The sequence below is a fragment of the Eleutherodactylus coqui genome, chromosome 10, assembly GCF_035609145.1.
Source record: "Eleutherodactylus coqui strain aEleCoq1 chromosome 10, aEleCoq1.hap1, whole genome shotgun sequence".
NCBI classification, from domain to species: Eukaryota; Metazoa; Chordata; class Amphibia; order Anura; family Eleutherodactylidae; genus Eleutherodactylus; species Eleutherodactylus coqui.
The window spans coordinates 95,403,634-95,425,775 of record NC_089846.1 but is presented as its reverse complement, the minus strand read 5'-3'; the positions used below and the strand labels follow the sequence as shown (position 1 = coordinate 95,425,775).

General features: G+C 47.3%; 1 protein-coding gene across 3 annotated transcripts; it reads left to right on the top strand.

The window, feature by feature from the left end:
- Positions 1-1,118: 1,118 nt before the first annotated feature.
- Positions 1,119-20,666, top strand: LOC136580711 (amino acid transporter heavy chain SLC3A2-like). 3 transcript variants are annotated; one of them, XM_066581505.1, is made up of 8 exons: positions 1,119-1,659; positions 2,712-2,828; positions 2,913-2,980; positions 16,088-16,165; positions 16,505-16,554; positions 16,633-16,774; positions 17,226-17,312; positions 18,918-20,666. In XM_066581505.1, exons 1-8 carry the CDS (start codon positions 1,134-1,136, stop codon positions 18,924-18,926), a joined length of 1,077 nt encoding a protein of 358 aa, XP_066437602.1. In that variant the 5' UTR covers positions 1,119-1,133; the 3' UTR covers positions 18,927-20,666. The 3 variants fall into 3 exon arrangements, with proteins under 3 accessions (XP_066437602.1, XP_066437600.1, XP_066437601.1); XM_066581503.1 differs by lacking the exon at positions 18,918-20,666 and adding an exon at positions 18,431-18,849; XM_066581504.1 differs by lacking the exons at positions 16,505-16,554; positions 16,633-16,774; positions 18,918-20,666 and adding an exon at positions 18,431-18,849.
- Positions 20,667-22,142: the final 1,476 nt, after the last annotated feature.

Sequence of the window (22,142 nt, the reverse complement as noted above, 5' to 3'; positions counted from 1 at the left end):
TATTTACCACACATGGTGAACGACGTCCGAAGAAAAAAAAAAGAACGACAGAAATGCACTTTTTCAGTCACCCTGTCCCACAGATAAAATGCCATAAAAAGCGTTCAAAAAGTCATATTTATTCCTAAATAGTACCAACGTAAACTACAGGACATCTCACAAAAAATGAGCCCTTACACAACTACGTCGATGGCAAAATAAAAGTTATTGCGCGCAGAAGATGGCGGCAGATAATAATTTAAAAAAATTAAATGTCTCTGAAAAAAAATGAAAGTAGTACAGCAAAAAAAAAAAAAAAAACTATACAAGTTTGGTATCGTAGTAATTGTACTGACCCATAGAATAAAGTTATCATGTTAATTTTGTTGCAGTTTGTGCGCCGTAGAAACGAGACGCACTGAAAAATGGCGGAATGTCGTTTTCCTTTTTTTTTCAATGAGGGGAGGCTGAATGGGGCGGAGCTAATTCCCAGGAACTTAGCCCTGCCCAATCCCGCATCCTCTCATTGCAAATAGTGCAGAGGGGCGGAGAGGAGGCAGAGAGGGGGCGGGAGCTCAGAGCACTGCTCCCGACTCTTCCAGCCTCCTCCCCCTGCAGACAGAGACGCCGTATATCGGCCGGCGTGAATACCCGGCCGATATATGGTCGTCTGAAACAGCCCTAAATTTGTACCTTAAACTTTGTAAACAAGGTAAACTATGTCTTATGCCACCTTAAGAAGGCCCCTGCTTGGACGTCAGTTGTGTGAAACTGCCTAACTAGCAATCCCCTGGTGTGCGGCTATCAAATCTGCTGGGTATGCTGCCATTCCGCCATTTATCAGCGCTTCTATAAGAGCCAATTATAAAACGATCTAAAACAAAAACCCTTTGTTGCCCATAGGAACCAATCACAGCGCATCTTCTATTCCTCCTTTCTTGAAAAACAAAAGCCGTGCTGTGATTGGTTACTAATGGCAACACAAACCGATTCTATTTTAATGTTTGTAGAGTATTTTGGTGTAGATCCACTCTGAAATCCACACCATTTGCTCTGGTTTGGCTGCGGATCGGCAGCAGATTTCACTCTTTCATTTGATGGGAAGTCTGTTGTAAATCCGCAGAAAATTCCACGGCAAAATCTGCACCAATAGTATGGATTTTGCAGCGCTTTTTGTTGTGGAAAATCTTCACCCGTTCCTCTACGTGGCAGACTTGAAGGATTTCATGGCGTCCGGCAATGAGAGCTTGCGACATTATCTACAGCCGCCGCCACAAACTCAAAGCAGTTGGTCGTTTTTGCACCAGTTTTGGTGGTACTTCGTTTTCTCCGGGATGGGCGATTGGCGTGCGCGGCTGGATGTAGAATGTGACACTCCTTGTTTCACACCTGGCAGCGACTTTCTAGTCAGCAAATACCGGAGTATAAAATCCACAGGGCGAGATACTGTTTACAAAGAGATGGAGTCCATGCCATTGCTGAAGCCGTGCAGGGCGCAGCAGAGCGCCCGCTTCTGGGTGTCCGTGCGCCGGGGACTGTTAATTTTTTTCTGGATGATGTTTGCTGCACTCACCAGTCTCGCTGTTGTCTTTCTTGTCCGGGCGTATGAGCCGCCTCCACCCAGCGTGTGGCACCAACGCAGAGTGATCTGCCGCAATACCGCACCAGCGCCTCAGAGTGGTGAGTTATATTTGTGATGATATGTGGGGAGTCGGAGAGGTGAATGTGGTACCCCAACCTTTTAAGAGTACCCTCACACTTGCAATAAAATCGTGCGATGTAAGAGTAAGCGAAAATGCAGAATTAGTAAACCAGCTCCTAATGTGAGAAAATCGTGGGCGTCAGCGATTATTCTCAAGAAGAAGCATCGCTGCCGCTCAATAATCGTGGGAACAAAGAAGTAATTTTGATGTAATTTTCTTGCGGCAAAAATCACAATAGCCAGTGTGAAGGAGGTCTAAGGGTGGTTTCACATGGGCGATAAAATTGCGAGATTTTCGTGCGATGCGAGAGTGAGTAAAAATGCAGAATTGTGAAACCAATGGTCTCCTTCACATTTGCGATGTTTTCACTGATGCAATGTGGAGTGAAAAATAATCACGGCATGCGCTATCTTTCTGCGTTTTGCTTTTTTCTATAACCCATGTTTCGCATCACAAAGCATGAACTTGCGATTTTTGTGCAATGCGATTTTAAAATTAGAAACTCCTATTGTATATTGTGAGAAAATCGCAAGAGGCAGCAATGTTTTTGCAAGAAAAAGCACAACTAACGCTCAGACATCCCATGAGCAAAATTGCATTTTTTTTGCCACGATTTTCTCTTGGCGATATCTCGATCGCAAGTGTAAAGGAGCCCTGAGTGAGATTCAAGATGGCGTAGGGGCAGCAATAACGTCAGTCTGGTTTCTAAGTTTGGCTTACGTGTAACTACAACTCCCAGCAAGTCTGACTGGTGACGACATCCAGAAGAGAGAAATGTAATTCACTGCATTCACCAGTTTCGCTGTCGTCCTTCTTGGCCACTTTCCTCTCTATGATCTGGCACCTGGTTGTGATTAGTGGCTGCAGAGTGCCATTTTCCCTTTAAGTGATCAGTGAGTTACATGGGTGGTCACAAGATTGGGGCCCTTGTTGTCTGTCCACATTTGGCTGTGGGTCACTGAGTACAGGCTACCTTGTCCTCCAGTGCAGTAATTGTCACTTGTCCCCCGTGGGTCTTGCCTTTTACAGATGTGGCACGCAGGATACAGGCGGCATCTGCGCTGGGGTGTGGGGGTCTGATCCTCGCCCAGGAGGAGGTGAACAGCCTGAATCTGAGAAGACTGGTGACGGAGGGGAAGCAGTATGGTAAGTGGACTTATGTTCTGTATGATGGCGCTGATGAGCCTTGGCTTGGGGTCCTGATCATCTCTGTGCGCCTCGTGTTTCCAGGTGTCAGCATCATCCTGGAGGTCCCCATACTGGAGGACTATGACTGCCATCAACTCCAGAGGCTGAAGGTGAGGCGTGTTATACAGGGTTATTAGCTGTGTGACGTCACCGGACTATCTAAAATAAAGAGTCCCCCCACATAGGTGTCATTTCATTTAGTACAGCAATACCAGAATGTCAGTTACTAGAGATGAGCGAACGTACTCGTCCGAGCTTGATACTCGTTCGAGTATTAGCGTGTTCGAGATGCTCGTTACTCGTGACGAGTACCACGCGATGTTCGAGTTACTTTCACTTTCATCTCTGAGACGTTAGCGCGCTTTTCTGGCTAATAGAAAGACAGGGAAGGCATTACAACTTCCCCCTGCGACGTTCAAGCCCTATACCACCTCCCTGCAGTGAGTGGCTGGCGAGATCAGGTGTCACCCAAGTATATAAATCGGCCCCTCCCGCGGCTCGCCTCAGATTTGTTCTGACATAGAGGAGGGAAAGTGCTGTTGGTGCCGGAGCTGCTATAGGGAGAGTGTTAGGAGTATTTTTGGCTTCAAGAACCCCAACGGTCCTTCTTAGGGCCACATCTAACCGTGTGCAGTACTGTGGAGGCTGCTTTTTGCAGTGTTGCACTTTTTTTTTTTTGTATATCGGCCGTGCAGAGCATTGCGCCCTGCAGTAATTATACATAGTGCAGGGCCAGTAGTGGTGAGGCAGGGACAGAAGACATATATTGTGAGGCAGGGACAGAAGACATATATTGTGAGGCAGGGACAGAAGACATATATTTATTGAATATAGGCAGTGGGCCTTTGCAAAAACATTTGGGGAAAAAAATCTATTTGGGCTGCCTGTGACTGTCCTCAGTGTACTGGGTCTGTGCTGGGTGTAGTTGTCCTCCTAATTCATACGCAGCCAGCTAAGTGTTACAGCAGGCTTGTGCAAAATTCTTTCCTGGCTCTGTGTTGGCTCTTAAATCACCGCTGTATTCCAGTCCACAGTGCAACAGTCTGCAGTTATTTTACATACTCCAGGGCCAGTAGTGGTGACGCAGGGACAGAAGACATATACAGTGTATATAGGCAGTGGGCCTTTGCAAAAACATTTTGGGAAAAAAATCTATTTGGGCTGCCTGTGACTGTCCTCAGTGTTCTGGGTCTGTGCTGGGTGTAGTTGTCCTCCTAATTCATACGCAGCCAGCTAAGTGTTACAGCAGGCTTGCGCAAAATTATTTCCTGGCGTTCCGTAAGCGAACTCAGCCTCCAACCACAGGCCAATAAGCGGCACATTTAATTACAGCGTTCTCTTTCTGCGCTACTGGTAATACACCATGCTGAGGGGTAGGGGTAGGCCTATAGGACGTGGACGCGGGCGAGGACGCGGAGGCCCAAGTCAGGGTGTGGGCACAGGCCAACCAGTGCGGTGGCCAGGGGTAGAGGCAGGGCCAGACCGAATAATCCACCAACTGTTTCCCAAAGCGCCCCCTCGCGCCATGCCACCCTGCAGAGGTCAAGGTGCTCTACGGTGTGGCAGTTTTTCACAGAGACGTCTGACGACCAACGAACAGTGGTGTGCAACCTTTGTCGCGCCAAGATCAGCTGGGGAGCCACCACCACTAGCATGCGCAGGCATATGATGGCCAAGCACCCCACAAGGTGGGACGAAGGCCGTTCACCGCCTCCGGTTTGCACCACTGCCTCTCCCCCTGTGCCCCAACCTGCCACTGAGATCCAACCCCCCTCTGAGGACACAGGCACTACCGTCTCCTGGCCTGCACCTACACCCTCACCTCCGCTGTCCTCGGCCCCATCCAGCAATGTGTCTCAGCGCAGCGTCCAGACGTCGCTAGCGCCACTGTTTGAGCGCAAGCTCAAGTACGCCGCCACGCACCCGCACGCTCAAGCGTTAAACGTGCACATTGCCAAATTAATCAGCCTGGAGATGCTGCCGTATAGGCTTGTGGAAACGGAGGCTTTCAAAAGCATGATGGCGGCGTCGGCCCCGCGCTACTCGGTTCCCAGTTGCCACTACTTTTCCCGATGTGCCGTCCCAGCCCTGCACGACCACGTCTCCCGCAACATTGTACGCGCCCTCATCAGCGCGGTTACTGCCAAGGTCCACTTAACAACAGACACGTGGACAAGCACAGGCGGGCAGGGCCACTATATCTCCCTGACGGCACATTGGGTGAATTTAGTGGAGGCTGGGACAGAGTCAGAGCCTGGGACCGCTCACGTCCTACCCACCCCCCGAATTGCGGGCCCCAGCTCGGTGCTGGTATCTGCGGCGGTGTATGCTTCCTCCACTAAACCACCCTCCTCCTCCTCCTCCTACGCAACCTCTGTCTCGCAATCAAGATGTGTCAGCAGCAGCACGTCGCCAGCAGTCGGTGTCGCGCGGCACGGCAGCACAGCGGTGGGCAAGCGTCAGCAGGCCGTGCTGAAACTACTCAGCTTAGGAGAGAAGAGGCACACGGCCCACGAACTGCTGCAGGGTCTGACAGAGCAGACCGACCGCTGGCTTGCGCCGCTGAGCCTCCAACCGGGCATGGTCGTGTGTGACAACGGCCGTAATCTGGTGGAGGCTCTGCAGCTCGGCAGCCTCACGCACGTGCCATGCCTGGCCCATGTCTTTAATTTGGTGGTTCAGCGCTTTCTGAAAAGCTACCCACACTTGTCATACCTGCTCGGAAAGGTGCGCCGGGTCAGCGCACATTTCCGCAACTCCAAGACGGACGCTGCCACCCTGCGGACCCTGCAACATCGGTTTAATCTGCCAGTGCACCGATTGCTGTGCGACGTGCCCACACGGTGGAACTCTACGCTCCACATGTTGGCCAGGCTCTATGAGCAGCGTAGAGCTATTGTGGAATACCAACTCCAACATGGGCGGCGTAGTGGGAGTCAGCCTCCTCAATTCTTTACAGAAGAGTGGGCCTGGTTGGCAGCCATCTGCCCGGTCCTTGGAAACTTTGAGGAGTCTACCCAGATGGTGAGCGGGGATGCTGCAATCATTAGCGTCACCATTCCTCTGCTATGCCTCTTGAGAAGTTCCCTGCAAAGCATAAAGGCAGACGCTTTGCACTCGGAAACGGAGGCGGAGAAGACAGTATGTCGCTGGATAGTCAGAGCACCCTCATGTCTATATCTCAGCGCGTTGAGGAGGAGGAGGAGGGGGAGGAGCATGAGGAGGAGGGGGAAGAGACAGCTTGGCCCACTGCTGAGGGTACACATGCTGCTTGCCTGTCATCCTTTCAGCGTGTATGGCCAGAGGAGGAGGAGGAGGATCCTGAAAGTGATCTTCCTAGTGGGAACAGCCATGTGTTGCGTACAGGTACCCTGGCACACATGGCTGACTTCATGTTAGGATGCCTTTCTCGTGACCCTCGCGTTACACGCATTCTGGCCACTACGGATTACTGGGTGTACACACTGCTCGACCCACGGTATAAGGAGAACCTTTCCACTCTCATGTAACCCAGGAGAAGTGGCAGCGGAGTGTCATGCAGGCAGTGATTGTGCTTTGTTGGAGGTAGTGTGCTGCTTAGCTAAGGTATGCATTGCTAATGAGGGCTTTTCAGAAGTAAAAGTTGTTGGGAGGGGGGGGCCCACTCTTGCCGGTATTGTGGCTTAATAGTGGGACCTGGGAACTTGAGATGCAGCCCAACATGTAGCCCCTCGCCTGCCCTATCCGTTGCTGTGTCGTTCCCATCACTTTCTTGAATTGCCCAGATTTTCACAAATGAAAACCTTAGCGAGCATCGGCGATATACAAAAATGCTCGGGTCGCCCATTGACTTCAATGGGGTTCGTTACTCGAAACGAACCCTCGAGCATCGCGATAATTTCGTCCCGAGTAACGAGCACCCGAGCATTTTGGTGCTCGCTCATCTCTATCAGTTACATAAACCCTCTTCATACAGTTTGGATTGCGATTAACTGGAAACCCAGGACAAGGCATCAGACAAGAAGCAGCGCCGATCCCGTATCCCCAAGGAGATGCCAGACTGCATGTCAGATTTTCTTTGCGGTTATTCCTGAAATGTATCTCCCACTGTACAATCGGAAGGACAAAATAGAGTTCAGGAAAGCAGAGAGTAAGTCCCCTTCCCACGAGCGTATGCGTATTTGAAAGCACCTAAACGCTGCATATTTGCGCAATGAACTCATTTTGTGCACGCATCAGCGTATTTTACTTTAGTATTTGGGCCTGCAAGGCTTTATCATTTGCACACGGCAAAAACGACACACTGGTCAAAATGGCCAGTCAGTCCAATGAGTTCCAAATCTGTTAGTTTTCCAGCAGAATTACGCAGTGTTTCACTCATCTCTTTGCATATTGTGCACACATTTGAACGCAGAAAAATCGAACATGCTGGAAATGTGAATAAACCCATTGAAATCAGTGGGTTCAATTCTCTGCATATTGCAGCCTAAGGGCACTTTCACACAGGTGTCGTTTTCACGCAGAATAGGTGCGTGGAAAAATCGCATCTTTAAGAACCAATAGTTTCCTATAGAAACGATCAGATCAAGGAATTTTAGGCGCACAGAAAACTCGCACCTTACAAAGATAGGACATGCGTGGCTACAATGCACGCATCTAAGGTCATGCTGCGTGAAAAGATATGGTCTGACCTATCTGTGGTGGAAGCTGCGCAGGAGTTTCCATAGACTCCTATTGGAGCAGGAGTTTAACTGTGTCTGACGCTTGGAAAAGGAGATTACAAGTTATTAGAAGGATTTTCGCCCAGGAACTTCCAAACAGCAGCAGCGCCACTAAACCCAGAAGCACATTTTAAATGTCCCACTCTAAACTCCTGTTAGTTCCCGCAGGGATGAGGGGAAGCCCAGAGGGTTCCGTTCATCTTCCCGGAGGTTTGCTTAATCCCTGTGGGGACCAGCAGGAATTTACAGCAGGATATTTAAAAGGTGCTTCTGTGCAGCAAGTTTTAAATGTCCGTTCACCTCTCTCCCCAGCAGCGGGTTCCCCAAGGGATTTCCCCATAGCGAAGAGAGAGAGGGGGCGGGGTTAGAGGGCTTCCCCCCAGAACGTAAAGGAGAGGGCGGACTAGAGGGTGGATCCCTCTGGCCCCGGCCCCTCTCGTTGCTATGGGGAATCCCTGTGAGAAGCCCTCAGGGATCCCCATAGCCCCCTCTCTCTCTCCCTACTATGGGTTAATCCCCTGTGGCCCTCACTCTCTCCCTGCTCTGGGGAAATCCTGAAGCCCTGCAGGGCTTCATCTTTTTCTCCTCCTGGAGCAGCTGCGCTTTTTTTAAGCAACATGCTGCTCCAGGGAATGTGCGATTTTTTTTTTTTTTTTTTTTTTTTTTAATTATTATTTATTTATTTATTTTTTTTAAATTTATTTATTTATTTTTTACACACATGAAGCTCGGGTCTAGAGATGAGCGAGTATACTCGGTAAGGCACATTACTCGAGCGAGTAGTGCCTTCGCCGTGTATCTTCCCGCTCGTCTCTAAAGATTCAGGGGCCGGTGGGGGGCGGCGGGGGAGAGCGGGGAGGAACGGAGGGGAGATCTCTCTCTTCCCCCCTCTCCCCACTGCTCTCCGCCGCAACTCACCTGGCACCGGCGCCGGCCCTCGAATCTTTAGAGACGAGCTGGGAGATACTCGGCTAAGGCACTACTCGCTCGAGTAATGTGCCTTAGCGAGTATACTTGCTCATCTCTACTCGGGTCTTCTTTGCATGACAAATTGCCTGTTTACACGATTTTTAGGGCAGTTTAGCTGTATTTTTCTTGTGCGCCTATATTACACTAAAACCAATCCTGTGTGAAAGAGCCCTAAGGCCTGTGTCACACAAACATATGCGCAGTTGCAACACATTTTTGTGCATCTGTTATTGCATTTTTGCGCACCCTTCTGCATTTTCTTCTGTACTTTTTGCGCATGTAAATCATGCACATTTGCACACGCAAAAAAACACACGGCCACAGTCCCATCCATTGACATGGCTAAATAGCCTCATTAGTTCCATGTAGTCTATTTCCCTGTGCAAATATCCAGGAAAATAGAGCATGGTGCGTATTTTTTACATAATGGAATTGCGAATGCAGAATACGTGTACGTGAATGCACTCATTTGAATCAATGGGTTCTATTTTCAGCGTATTGCGCGCATAAATACGCTTGTGTGACATAGGCCTAAAAGCCAAGTCTTGGGCTGAGGAGGATGACTAGTGAAAGGTCTTAACATTTTGATACACTGTTTGAAAACCTTAATTTTGTGAGTATAATAAAGGAAGAATCTACTACTTCTATGTGCCTTAAAGCGCCACTCCAGTAAGATAAAGTTATCCTTCATGATGTAACTAGCCCTCCCCTCCCCCTTCAAATTATATATGTCATTTGGTATTACCTTGTTTTATTATTTCCTTCTATCAGAATACTCCTGGCGTCATTCTCTTCCAGTGGGTCATGTGGTCTCATGGTGACCACCTAGGAATTACTTGTCTCTCTGTTCTCTCCAATAGTCTCCGCATCTTTCTGTATGATGAAAATGCACGGACTGTACCTCACAGGCTCTTCACAGAACCTCCTATCACAGTTACTGATGATGATTAGAGACTGCTGTCACACAGTTATAATGAAGGATATATAGGCTCATCCTCCTGACTGTATATTTTTGGCCCTTAGCTAATTTAGAAGAATCTAGAGGGTGATGATAATCAGATTGTCTTTTCAGCAGGAAGAGTTGGTACTGGCTCTAGCTGGTCATTTAATGATGTGCTGATGCATCATGGGATTGCTAGCCCAGAATAAAGGAAGGAGGGAGGGACTAAAAATCAAGATGGTCTCTGATAAGTATCAGAGAAGAGGCTGTAGTGTATGAAAGAGAGTGCAATACACAAAGGAGATGTCCGGAGTGTGACAGACAGTCAGGTGAGGGTGTGGAAATGTAAAAAATGTATTGTTTTTTTACCACAGTGGCCCTTTAAAACTTTGTTGCACTCAGTTTTTATGTCTTATATATTTTTATTGAAATTTTTACATATTCAAACACATAATGAAAAAAAGGAAGAAAAAATTAACGAATATCCAATTTATAGCAGGTCACGCAGGACCGCAATACTGGCTTAACAGTTTTGTAAAGGTGGGCATTGCAGCAATCAAAACAACATAAACATCTGCTAAGAGTCCCTCCGATGCCTCCTTAGCGGCTGCATACCGAAAACACTATATCATGACACCCGGCCCTTGGAACCGCCTCTGCCACGTGCTTACTATAACAATTCAATTTTCAATTGGCATAAACCGTAGAAACAAAAATTAAAGACCAACATCAGAGTAGACAAAAAAAGGAACAAGAAATAACTAGGGAAAAATGGGAAAAGTAGAAAAGAAAAGAAAACCACGAGAGAAGAGGAAATTATTCAGGGAAAGAACGAGAAAAGACCTCTCTGGCACCTCCTGTTTGTAGCTGCCTTGCTTTCTGCTATGCCGCCTCTGGGTCTCCGCCCCGCCCTATCACACCCTCCCGATACCCACCCCCCTACCATCCCACTGCCATCTGAAATTCAGGCGAGTCGCGGTACGTGTTCCACAGCACTCAGGCACGCCCACTTAAACATGATACCTCAGAACCCTCATCACCCAGTTCCTCCATGTACATTAGCTGGTTCAGTTCCTGAACAAATTCCAGGGTCGAGGGAACGGTGTTGCTCCGCCAATGGCATGGAATCACTACTCTGGCCACGGTGAGGAAATGTCGTAAGAGACCCCTTGTGATAGTGGCAAACGGGCAAGGGATAATTGAATGCAGTGCCAACTGCAGGGTGTCCTCCACCATGCAATGCAATGCCCCCTCATATAGCTCAAACACTTTTCCCCAGAAAGGCTGGACGACTGGGCAGTCCCACCAGATGTGCAGCATGGTACCACGCTCGGACCCGCATCTCCAGCTATCCTCCAGAACTGAGGGAAATATGCGATGAATCACATCACGGCATCTGTACCACCTGGAGAGGAGCTTAAAGATTTTCTCCTGCGCAGCGCAGGCCAAAGGTAATTTATGTGTGAACGAGAAGGCCCTCTCCCAATCAGAGTCCTGCAACTCCGCAGCCAGATCCCTCTCCCAACCCCCAACATATCGTGGGAGGCCCTGAGTAAGCCTCTCCAGAATGATTCTATAGATCCGAGAGAGGACCCGAATCGGGTGACTGGCGCACAAAAACAATTCCTCGATGGGCTCAGGGGGTTCCCAAAGGTACATGACCCCAAACAGGTCCTCCAGAATGAGGACAACTGGAGATACTCCATCCACAGCAGTCTCTGCTCTGATCGAGACGCTTGTAGTTCATTAAATGATGGAAGATCCCCGGAGCCCAAAATCTGACAACACCGTATGTCCTCTTTCTTCCGCCAGCCTAGGAAACTCTGTCTATCCTGTCCTGGGAGGAATGCAGGGTTGTGAAATATGGGAGTCAGAGCTCCCCTGTGGATCCCTACATTTCCTCTGGTAATCAATTTGTCCCACATGTCCAAACGTTGCACTCTGTTTTGTCCTTTTGCTCGTACAGTGACTGGGTACAAGTGCCACAAAGAACATCTGACATGCAGTTCGACATCTCTTCTTGGATACAGGAGTCTCCTCTAATGTCATGTCCTGGTTTACTGCTAAATGCAAAGCTCTGCATCTGGGGTGAATAGTCTGCAGGCGCTGTGGTTGGATGATGTTGTAGTGGCCCAGAGTTAGTGGGGCCCCTCCATAATTTTTTGTGTCTCTCATATCAGTGTCTTATGTGTAGTATGCATTTGTTTTATGTGTATTGCACCTCTGCAGTACTGCGTGGGTTAATGTCTGTGTTATGTCTGGAAAATATATCGTTGCGCGAGTCATGTGACTATGTTTTTATATATATATATATATATATATATATATATATATATATGTGTGTGTGTGTTTGCAAGAATGTTAGAGAGTCTAGGACAGTGGTGGCGAACCTATGGCACGCGTGCCTTCCCTGCTGGCACGCGCCACATCGGCCGCTCACCACTTGTGAATACCAGCAGGGGCCGCGGCTCCCCTGCCGGCATTCACAAACGGCACTGCTAGCCGCGCTGATCCCGGCACACACTGACTTCAGTCTGCAGCTGGAATCCCCCTCCCCCCTGCCCCGACTTCTCCTACTACTTGGTTCCGCCGGGAGGGGGCGGTGTCCAGCAGCGTGTGTGTCAGAATGTGTGCCGGGAGCATATTAACACTTTCTTCCCCACTTCTGCGGCAATCAGCAATTCCCAGCAACCTGATTGGTTGCTTGGTTTGGCTGATTCACCAAACAACCAATCAGGTTGCTGGGACTTACCTATTGAGGCAGAAGTGGGGAAGAAAAAGTTAATATGCATGCCGGGACCATCGCTGACCAGAAGAGGAGCTGAGCTTACAGGAGGAGGGGGAGGAGGAGGAGGAGGTAAGTATGTGGGTCTCGGGAGGGGCACTGTGGGGTGTCACTAATGCACGGGGGGGCCGCTGGGGGGGTGTCCCTAATGCACTGGGGGGCCGCTGGGGGGGGTGTCCCTAATGCACTGGGGGGCCGCTGGGGGGTGTCCCTAATGTGCTGGGGGGGTGTCACTACTGCACTGGGGGGCGTCTCTAATGCACTGGGGGGCCGCTGGGGGTGTCCCTAATACACTGGGGGCCACTGGGGGGTGTCCCTAATGCACTGGGGGCCGCTGGGGGGGGTCACTATTATCGCTGTGGGGTTGGGGACACGACTACCGCTAGGGCCGCTGTGGGGTGGGGGTCACTATCACCGCTGGAGCCGCTGTGGGGTGGGGGTCACTATCACCGCTGGGGCTGCTGTGATGTGGGCGTCACTATTATTGCTGCAGCGTGGGGGTCACTATTACTGCTGGGTGGGGGTCACTATTACTGCTGGGTGGGGGTCACTATTATCGCTGGGGGTGCTGGGGGGTGTCACTATTACCGCTGGGGGTGGGGGTCACTATTACCGCTAAGGCTGCTGTGTGGTGGGGGGTCACTATTATCACTGGGGGGGGGGGTCACTATTACCGCTAAGGGCCGCTGTGCGGTGGGGGTCACTATTACCGCTGGGGCTGCTGGGGGGGGGGTGTCACTATTACCGCTGGGGCTGCTGTGTGGTGGGGAATGTTTACATGTGGCGGACATGGGCAGGGCCGCTTCAAAATAGACAGCGTGCAGATTTTGACTACTTTTTGGATGCGGAAATGCTGCAGAATTTTCCACAGAAATTTCCCCTGAGGACATTCTGCAGTATTTCCGCATCCAAAAAGCAGTCAAAATCTGCACGCTGTCTATTTTGAAGCGGCCCTGTCCTTTTTAGAACAACGGGGGTAAAATCATACGTCGTGATAAGCCCCGCCCCCTGACGTATTGGCACTTTGCGATAAATAAGTGGGTTTTAGGTTGCAGTTTGGGCACTCGGTCTCTAAAAGGTTCGCCATCACTGGTCTAGGAGAATAGGATAGTACAGAGCAACAGCCAGTTTAGTCTGAGATCGTTCTGTGTGTGGAGCATGAAGGAGGCTGAGCGATTGTCTGATGCTCAGCCTGAGCCCAGCCTGCCCATGAAGCCTTGGCCCAGATGTTGAGTGCTGAGTGAGACAAGCCACTTCAAAGTGAGGAGAACACAAGTAATGTGAATGTGAACCGGTAGAGAGTGAGAGAGAAAGTCGCCGGGAGTGTCGGGTTCCAGCCCTCTGAGAAGGTCCAGGACAAGAGTTCATCAAGCCTCTAAGTCTGAGAAAACCAGAGAAACAAGGCTGAGTTACCTGCAGGAATGCAGAGTGGATAAAAGGACTCTAAACTTTATTCTTATGTGTCCCGGATGCGTTATCATCTGGAGAAGGATCGTATACTACTGCTGGAGAAGCTGGAATTGCCTAGTCTACACTTTGCACCAGAAAATATGGAAGACTGTATGGACTCTCAAGGTGGCGCCCAGTTTTCTTCTACAGTTACAGAACCCATGAAAATTTCCCGCCACTCAGTTTCAGCCGTGGCAGTGGGAAAAGTAGTGGGGTTCACACCCATCATGGAGCAGCAGCAGCAGAGGAGTGCTGAAGACCGCCCAGGGGAGGAGTCAGATGCGCTGGTGAGTGAGCCTATGGACTTTTCTCGGCAGACCAGCATGAGCACAGTTGCAGTCGAGATGGCTACTAAAACTCTCCAGTTTTTTCCCGCTGGATATCTATAGCCTCAGACCAGATTTTATTGGGGCGATGAGCTGGAGTTACTACCTAGTGCTTCACCGCCATCTGAGAAAAGGATCGTCGGACCCCAGGACCGCGACCCTGTTCCTCCTGAGGCCGCATCTTCTTCCTCCACTGCTGATCCGTCCAAGAAAAGGCTCCAGAGACTACAGAAATTCAGAACTCAGGGTGCATTTGTGGAACTGCACTATCCTCCTTGGATCCTGGTCCATCAAGACAACCAGGAGGTAAAAACTGCCCTGCCACCATCCTTCCATCCATTCCTTAAAGAGTTCAGGGACTCCAACTTTGCATTTTACTTTGTGGATGACCGCCCTAGAGAACCTCTGGCGAGACTGCAACGACCGTTTTATGTTCCTGTACCACAGGTCTGTCCACAGGAGACTCCCCGGCCAGTGGTCTTATCTTCAGCTCCGTGGCAGCCAGGAGCCGACTGTTTTGGGATGGTCAAGGAAGAGGACAGCACTTCAGAGGACTCCAAGATGAGAGCCTTTGTGTGAGCCAGTCCATCCCTATGTTCATCAGTCAGGATTCATTCCTGGGGGAGCAACGCTACGCCAACAGGCTTAGCATGGAATTTGAGCCTGAAGAGCCCACCTTTTCATTTAACCTAAGAGTGACTTGGTGTTAAGAGACTCTATGTGCTCATGTTTACCCTTGGACTATCCTAGGAGTTTATTGCTTTTCTTTTATCCCCTGTTATGCCCAAAAGGACTCTGAAGTTTTTTTACCCCTTGCATAGTCCATTAATGTAAATGTTTTATATTTTCTAAAGTTAAAGAAATGCATAATTTAATTTTATAATGTGGAAAGTAACGTTTATCATGTTTAAAGGGGTTGTCCCGCGCCGAAACGGGTTTTTTTTTTCAACAGCCCCCCCGTTCGGCGCGAGACAACCCCGAGGTTAAAAATAAAAACCGCACAGTGCTTACCTGAATCCCCGCGCTCCGGTGACTTCTTACTTACCTGCTGAAGATGGCCGCCGGGATCTTCTCCCTCGGTGGACCGCAGGGCTTCTGTGCGGTCCATTGCCGATTCCAGCCTCCTGATTGGCTGGAATCGGCACGTGACGGAGCGGAGCTACGAGGAGCCGCTCTCCAGCACGAGTGGCCCCATTCAGCCAAAAGAAGACCCGGACTGCGCAAGCGCGTCTAATCTGGCGATTAGACGCTGAAAATTAGACGGCACCATGGAGACGAGGACGCTAGCAACGGAACAGGTAAGTGAATAACTTCTGATAACTTCTGTATGGCTCATAATTAATGCACAATGTATATTACAAAGTGCATTAATATGACCATACAGAAGTGTATAGACCCACTTGCTTTCGCGGGACAACCCCTTTAAGCTGATGTGCAGGAGGGCGTAAAAGTCCATTTCGACACAACGATTATCGTTCAAAGCGAATTTGTTGGAGCGAATCTTGAGTGACCATCGCTCCATGTAAATGGGCCTTAAGTGATTTAAAGTAAAAGTTCTGCTTCCACTGAATGACTGCCTTGTTCTGAATGAAGTGTTTGAATAAGTGAGACATGAGGTCTAGACGGTACACCCTACTAACCCACTTAGTGCACCAGTGTCTGTCTGTCCTCATATCTGTTTAAGTGGACGCATTTTTTTCTTTAGTCAGCTCGGTTGGGGGTATTGACTTAGGCTACCCTTCAGAGATTCAAAGGAAGTGATGTTCATTCCACTTTTCTCTTATTTTTCAAAACCTACCACTCACCCTTTTCTATTCTTCTGTTCTGCTACAGTGTTGTATTTATTTGCAAATCAGCAAGATATTTTATGCAAAAACTTATTTCAGCATTCAAACATTTTAATCCCCTTCTCATTTATTGGCAGAAGGCTGCTGCTCCCTGTTATCAACTGTCATCCATCATTCACTGCCCCTCCATATACACAAAAAAACCACATCAGCCATCCGAGTGGCTCCTTGTGTTTAGTAACTTGAATTTGTTTTCTGTAGGATGCTGCTCGGAGCTGGTTGGCAGATGGAGCATCGGGGTTCTACCTGTTAGGTGGAGGGAAAGCAACTGTAATAATGGTAAGAGGGGAAATGATGGCGCCCTTGACATTAGTCACTAGTATATGGTGTGCAGATCTCATGTTTAATCATGTCATTTTATCAGTAATGTCATCACCAGGGGGCGGGGCTGTGCCTACCTCTCAGACAGGATAAACAGACTGGTTGTCAGCAGTAATACATAATGTTACTGTAGTATAAGGTGTGTGGATCTCATGTCTGATCACATGTCATTATACCAGTGATATCATCACCAGGGGGCAGGGCTGTGACACATGATGTCATTATATCACTTTGTTGGGGGACTTGTGGATACTTGGCCTGTGGTTAGTGAAAACAGCACATATTAATTTCTTGCAGATATCTCAGATCCTTCAGAATGAAGTAGAAATCATCAGCGGTGAGGAAAGGTGACAATTGACTAATTACTGGTACACACTGATTTAGTCATATAACCTGAGGTGACACTAACAGAACTCTCTGATCAGGCTTATCCTGCTGCCTGATTGGCTGTGTGATGATGAGGATATGCCCAAAAATAAGTCCCAAGTTCTGCGCACCTGTCCTCTAACTGATTGGAATCTGCAGAAGTTCACTGTGAGGTCAGAGATGAAGGACACCGCCTGGGAGGTGAGCAGTCACTAACAGGAAGTGGGAGTGGGCATGCGCATTTCATAGAGTAAGACCCCATTTACACTGACAGTCTATAGTAGCTACTTAAGAGCTATGCAGGCAGAGCGGGACACTGCCGCTATCGCTCGGCGAACAATACAGCTGTTCTGCATAAGCAAACAGCTGTATTGTTCTCCTCGATTACAGCTCGCGTCCCGCTGTAAAATACCAGCTGGACATGGGCTGTAAGAATCTTATCGGTGCTGCCGACTGTGATAACAGCCTGCACTGCTGATAAGAGTTCATTGCTCAATTCTAGAAAACTAGAATTGAGCGAGGAACGACTCATGCACGAAAACTGTACCATGTCCATTCATTCAGATCCAACGATTCTCACTCAAAGGCTTTAAGCAATTTTTGAGCAAGAATCATTGGGTCTAAATGGGCCTTAACATTGTATCTTCTGCAGGTGATGTCTGGTGACACTGATGGTCTGCAACTCAGACAATTCCTGGCTATCACCCTTCCTGGTACCATTATACTGTCCCTGAACCAGGTGAGTCACCCTGGGGTCACATAAACTGCAGGCCAAAAGTCAACTCATATGCTGCATACCTGATAACGGATACACACTAGAAAAAGTATCACATGTGAATTGCACATAGGGGGTAGTATGATAGTAGTTATATCCTTGTACATAGGAGGCAGTATGATAGTAGTTATATTCTTGTACATAGGAGGCAGTATGGTAGTAGTTATATTCTTGCACATAGGAGGCAGTATGATAGCAGTTGTATTGTTGTACATAGGGAGCAGTATTATAGTAGTTATATCCTTGTACATAGGAGACAGTATTATAGTAATTATATTCCTGTACATAGGAGGCAGTATTATAGTAGTTATATTCTTGTACATAGGGAGCAGTATTATAGTAGTTATATTCTTATACCTAGGGGGCAGTATAATAGTAGTTATATTCTTGTACATAGGGACAGTATTACAGTATTTCTATTCTTGTATATAGGGGGCAGTATTATAATAGTTATATTCTTGTACATAGGAGTAATATTATAGTAGTTATATTCTTGTATATTGGGGCAGTATTATAGTAGTTATATTCTTATACCTAGGGGCAGTATTATAGAGTTATGTTCTAGTATATAGGATGCAGTATTATAGTAGTTATATTCTTGTACATAGGGGGCAGTATTATAGTAGTTATATTCTTATACCTAGCGGCAGTATTACAGTAGTTGTATTCTTGTACATAGGAACAGTATTATAGTAGTTATATTCTTGTATTATGGGGCAGTATTATAGTAGTTATATTCTTATACATATGGGGCAGTATTATAGTAGTTATATTCTTATACCTAGGGGCAGTATTATAGTAGTTGTATTCTTGTACATAGGAGCAGTATTATAGTAGTTGTATTCTTGTACATAGGAACAGTATTATAGTAGTTATATTCTTGTATTATGGGGCAGTATTATAGTAGTTATATTCTTGTATTATGGGGCAGTATTATAGTAGTTATATTCTTATACCTAGGGACGGTATTATTGAAGTTGTTACTGGTAAGTTTAGGTTTTCAGGATAATGATTAGTTTTTGATTTAAAAGTAGTATCTTTCCATATCCTAGTGATGTTTATATCTGCATTTGTCTCCCCAGTCGCAGCCTCTGCCTTCTTGGCTTAGCTTTCTGCTCATCCTGCGTTTTCAGACCCCTGACCTCTATACTGGTTGGCTGCAAATTATTTCTGATGGCTCTTCCTACCGCGCTTTGTCACACTGGGGCTGTTCGACACTCCTCGTCATTATTGGCTGTTATGATCAATCACAGAACGTCTCCTTGCGCTTGCCACATTTCTCGGCTTCAGCTAGATTATTGCTGTCCACCAAGCAGCAGCGGAGCCCAGGGCAGGTCCTCCAGGACAGCGTGCAGCTGCTGCCAGGGGAAGCGCAGCTCCTCCGCCTGACGCCGGACTAAAGTCATTTAACTTTGTTAAAGTTTTTGTGTTACATTACAAGCAGGTGTCTGTTGTGTTTTGTAATAAACACCCACGTCCTAGTAGGTGGTGTCTATCCTGACTGCTGATGGATCTGTTTCTTTAAATGTCCCTATGCTTGTAAGTTGTGTCTCCATGTCTCTCCTACAGGAAGAATGACACATTGACCAGGCCCAGTGTGGGATTATCCCAAATGAGACGCTGCTCACACTCCACACCGCCCCTCCTGACACTGATAGTGAGTGCTTCTGTTTCTAGAGTCCCATTCGCCATATCTTTGAATGTAGTTCACCCAACCAGCCATTGGGTGTCACTGCAAAGCTTTACCCTGGCAGCGTGGTGTTATCTCACCCAAAGCCTCCTTATAGCGCTGTACGTATAGCATCTGACTGAAAAATTCTCTATAAGATGGGAGGTGAATAAAGAAACAGTAACTGCGATGAAAGCTCTATAATACTACTGCACAAAACCAAACAGCAATACATCCGTGTACAGAAGGCCTAAGGCTGCGCTCACACATGGAGTTTTTTTGCTGTATTTTTAAACAGTAGCATTTTTCAAAATATTTGTGCGTTTTTTAACAACGCGTGCATTTTTTAAAATACTGCATGCACTTTTTTTTTTTTTTTGCTTCAGTTTAAGAATGCAGCCAAAAACTCCCAAGTGTGAATGCAGCCTAAGGGCTTATTTACACAGGGGAGAGAATTGCACAAGTTCTGTGCTTTTACGTGATACACAGAGTTTGTACGACGTATTAACCCATTGTTTCCAATGGGTTCATTTACACGTGTGCTTTATCTCTCACACCCATAATGTGTGATGAAATAACTGAAGCATGTTCCATTTATGGGCAATTGCGAACCGAGAATTGCAACTAATTTTCTGTGGAAGGCCAAAAATCGCGTTGTAGACACATGTACATGAGGTTTTTTAGGCAAGGGCGAATTTAACTTTTTTTCTATTTTAACCCCTTAACGCTCCAGGGCGTAAATTTACGTCCTGGTAGCGGGGTACTTCCCGCAACAGGGCGTAAACTTACGTCCTGGGGATAGCGCGAGATCACTTATGATCTCGCGCTATCCCGCAGCGGGAGTCGGCTGTCAGTCATAGCCGGCCTCCCGCTGCAACAGCGGGGGTGCATCGGAGATCTATGTAGATCGCGGCATGGGAAGGGTTCACAGAGGGAGCACGATATAATCGCAGAGAGCCTGGCCTGTTGCCATGGCAACAGGACGCCAGACACTGGCATCCTGTAGTGCCATAGCCTATGATCGCTGTATAAATAGCTCTGCCATGCCTTATCACAGCGATCATAAGTGCTGTGCTGCAAATCCCTCAGAGGGACTCAAATAGTGTAAAAAAAGATTAAGAGATGAATAAAAGAGAAAAATGTAAAAAAAAAAGTTAAAGACCTTTTTTATGCTTTTTCTCAAATTAGCGTAAAAAAAATTAAACCCCCAAATCTTTGGTATTGTCGCGTCTGTAACGACACATACAATAAGTTTCACGTGCTTTTGACTGTGCACGGAATAAAGTGTTTAAAAAAATGCTAAAAAACTGAGGCATTTTGCCTCCCTAGAAACGCAATAAAAGTGATCAAAAAAGCCGTATGTACCCCAAAATGGTACCAATGAAAACCACAGCTCGTCTCGCAAAACATAAGCCCTCATAAAGCTCCGTACATAAAAAAATTAAAAAGTTACAGAACTTTCAATGCAGCGATATAGAAAAAAAAGATTTCCAAAAAAAGGGTTTTTATTGCAGAAAAGTGAAAAAACCTAAATAAAACATAAGAATTTTGGTATCGTTGTAACCGTAACGACCCGCAGAAAAAATGGATTGTGTCATTTATGCTGCATGATTAACGCTGTAAAATAAAAATAAAAATCTATGGCAGAATTGATGCGTTTTCTCTCCAGGCTATCATAACAAAAAAATAAAAGTTTTACAATATAGTCAATGTACCCAAAAGTGGCACCAATAAAAACTACAGTTTGCCACGCAAAAAACAAGCCCTCATACGGCCGCGTCGACGGAAAAATAAAAAAGTTATGACTTTTGAAAAATGGAGAAGAAAATCCGCCAAAAATCGTTGCGTCCTTAAGCCCAAAATAGGCCTTGTCATTAAGGGGTTGAAAACATGTGATTTTCATGCTCGTCAAAATGACATGCACCATGATGCAATGTGATTTTTTTTTTTCCCCACAAAAATACACCGCACTCAGGGCCAAACTTCGTATGGAAACATTACAGCGTCCAAAAGATGGAGCATGAATGGTGTTGCCAGTATCAAGCTGTATTATTTGGCTGGACAAGTAAGATATATTCGCCACTGCTATCGGGTTCTCCCCTCCCCAACTCTGAACATCATCTAATGGTCTCTCTGTCTGATACATCTCTGTGGGTTGTTTTGGAAAGACCAGAGTTACTGGCCAGGCAGATGCTACCTATCCACAAGTTGGCGGTTAGAGTGTGGCAGGCATGTAAAGCACTGACTAAGTACTCAGACCCCCCAGGGATAATAGAGCTCTCCCGCATCTTGTGAATTCACCAGATCAGCAATTCTGGGTGCACTTGGGAATCACCATGTTAGGACACCTATGTATCCATGGAATACTAGCCTCCTTTGAACAGTTACAACAACTCTACCAGGTCCAGAGGATTGGCTTCTATGGGTACCTGCAGCTCCGACATGCCCTCATGACAACCCTTTCCCCTATATCTATTATAGGGGTAATGCGCACCCAAGGCCCTAAAGGCCTGGTATTAGTGATATATATTCATCTGCTGCTCTCCAAAATCTCCTATATGACAATGAAGGTGATGGATAGATGGAAAGAGCTTATTCTCTCCCTTACGGGGGAGGAGTGGGAAACAGAGATGGCCTCTATCGCCAGCTGCAAATAATAAGCTAACGCAGTTGTATATACGCCATCAGTGCTATCTGACACTGACTAGACTTTGTAAAATGAACAGAGTACCCACGACCAGTATCATTGGTGCCAGGCACAAATTTTAGTCATTTAATATGGAGCTGCCCTGACATCTACACGTACTGAAGGGAGGTCACAGAATTCCAACTAATGGAAATGCCAGTCACACTTTACCCTGGCATATGCCTGCTGGGAATTTTGGATGAGGAACGCTGACCGGATATTTCTTATTAAGGTGCTCTTTCTGGCTCGCAGGGTGATAGCTCTAAGATGGATGGGCAGACGCTCCCAACGCTATCAAAATGGCAGAACATTCTTAATTCTACCTTGCCATATGAAAAGATAGTCTATAAAAATAGAGTTCAACAAGGTGTGAGGAAGGTGGTGCGGCACGGCAGACACAAAGCCCGCAGGATCTACTTCAGGGCCTATTGAATAGGGC

Bases quoted from the DNA above. Each gene is read 5' to 3' on its own strand.
- LOC136580711 (XM_066581503.1), top strand. From the start codon at position 1,134: ATGGATTTTGCAGCGCTTTTTGTTGTGGAAAATCTTCACCCGTTCCTC. The intron at 16,555-16,632 runs GTGACAATTGAC...CTCTCTGATCAG, and splicing joins ATCATCAGCGGTGAGGAAAG to GCTTATCCTGCTGCCTGATT. The intron at 16,775-17,225 runs GTGAGCAGTCAC...TATCTTCTGCAG, and splicing joins TGAAGGACACCGCCTGGGAG to GTGATGTCTGGTGACACTGA.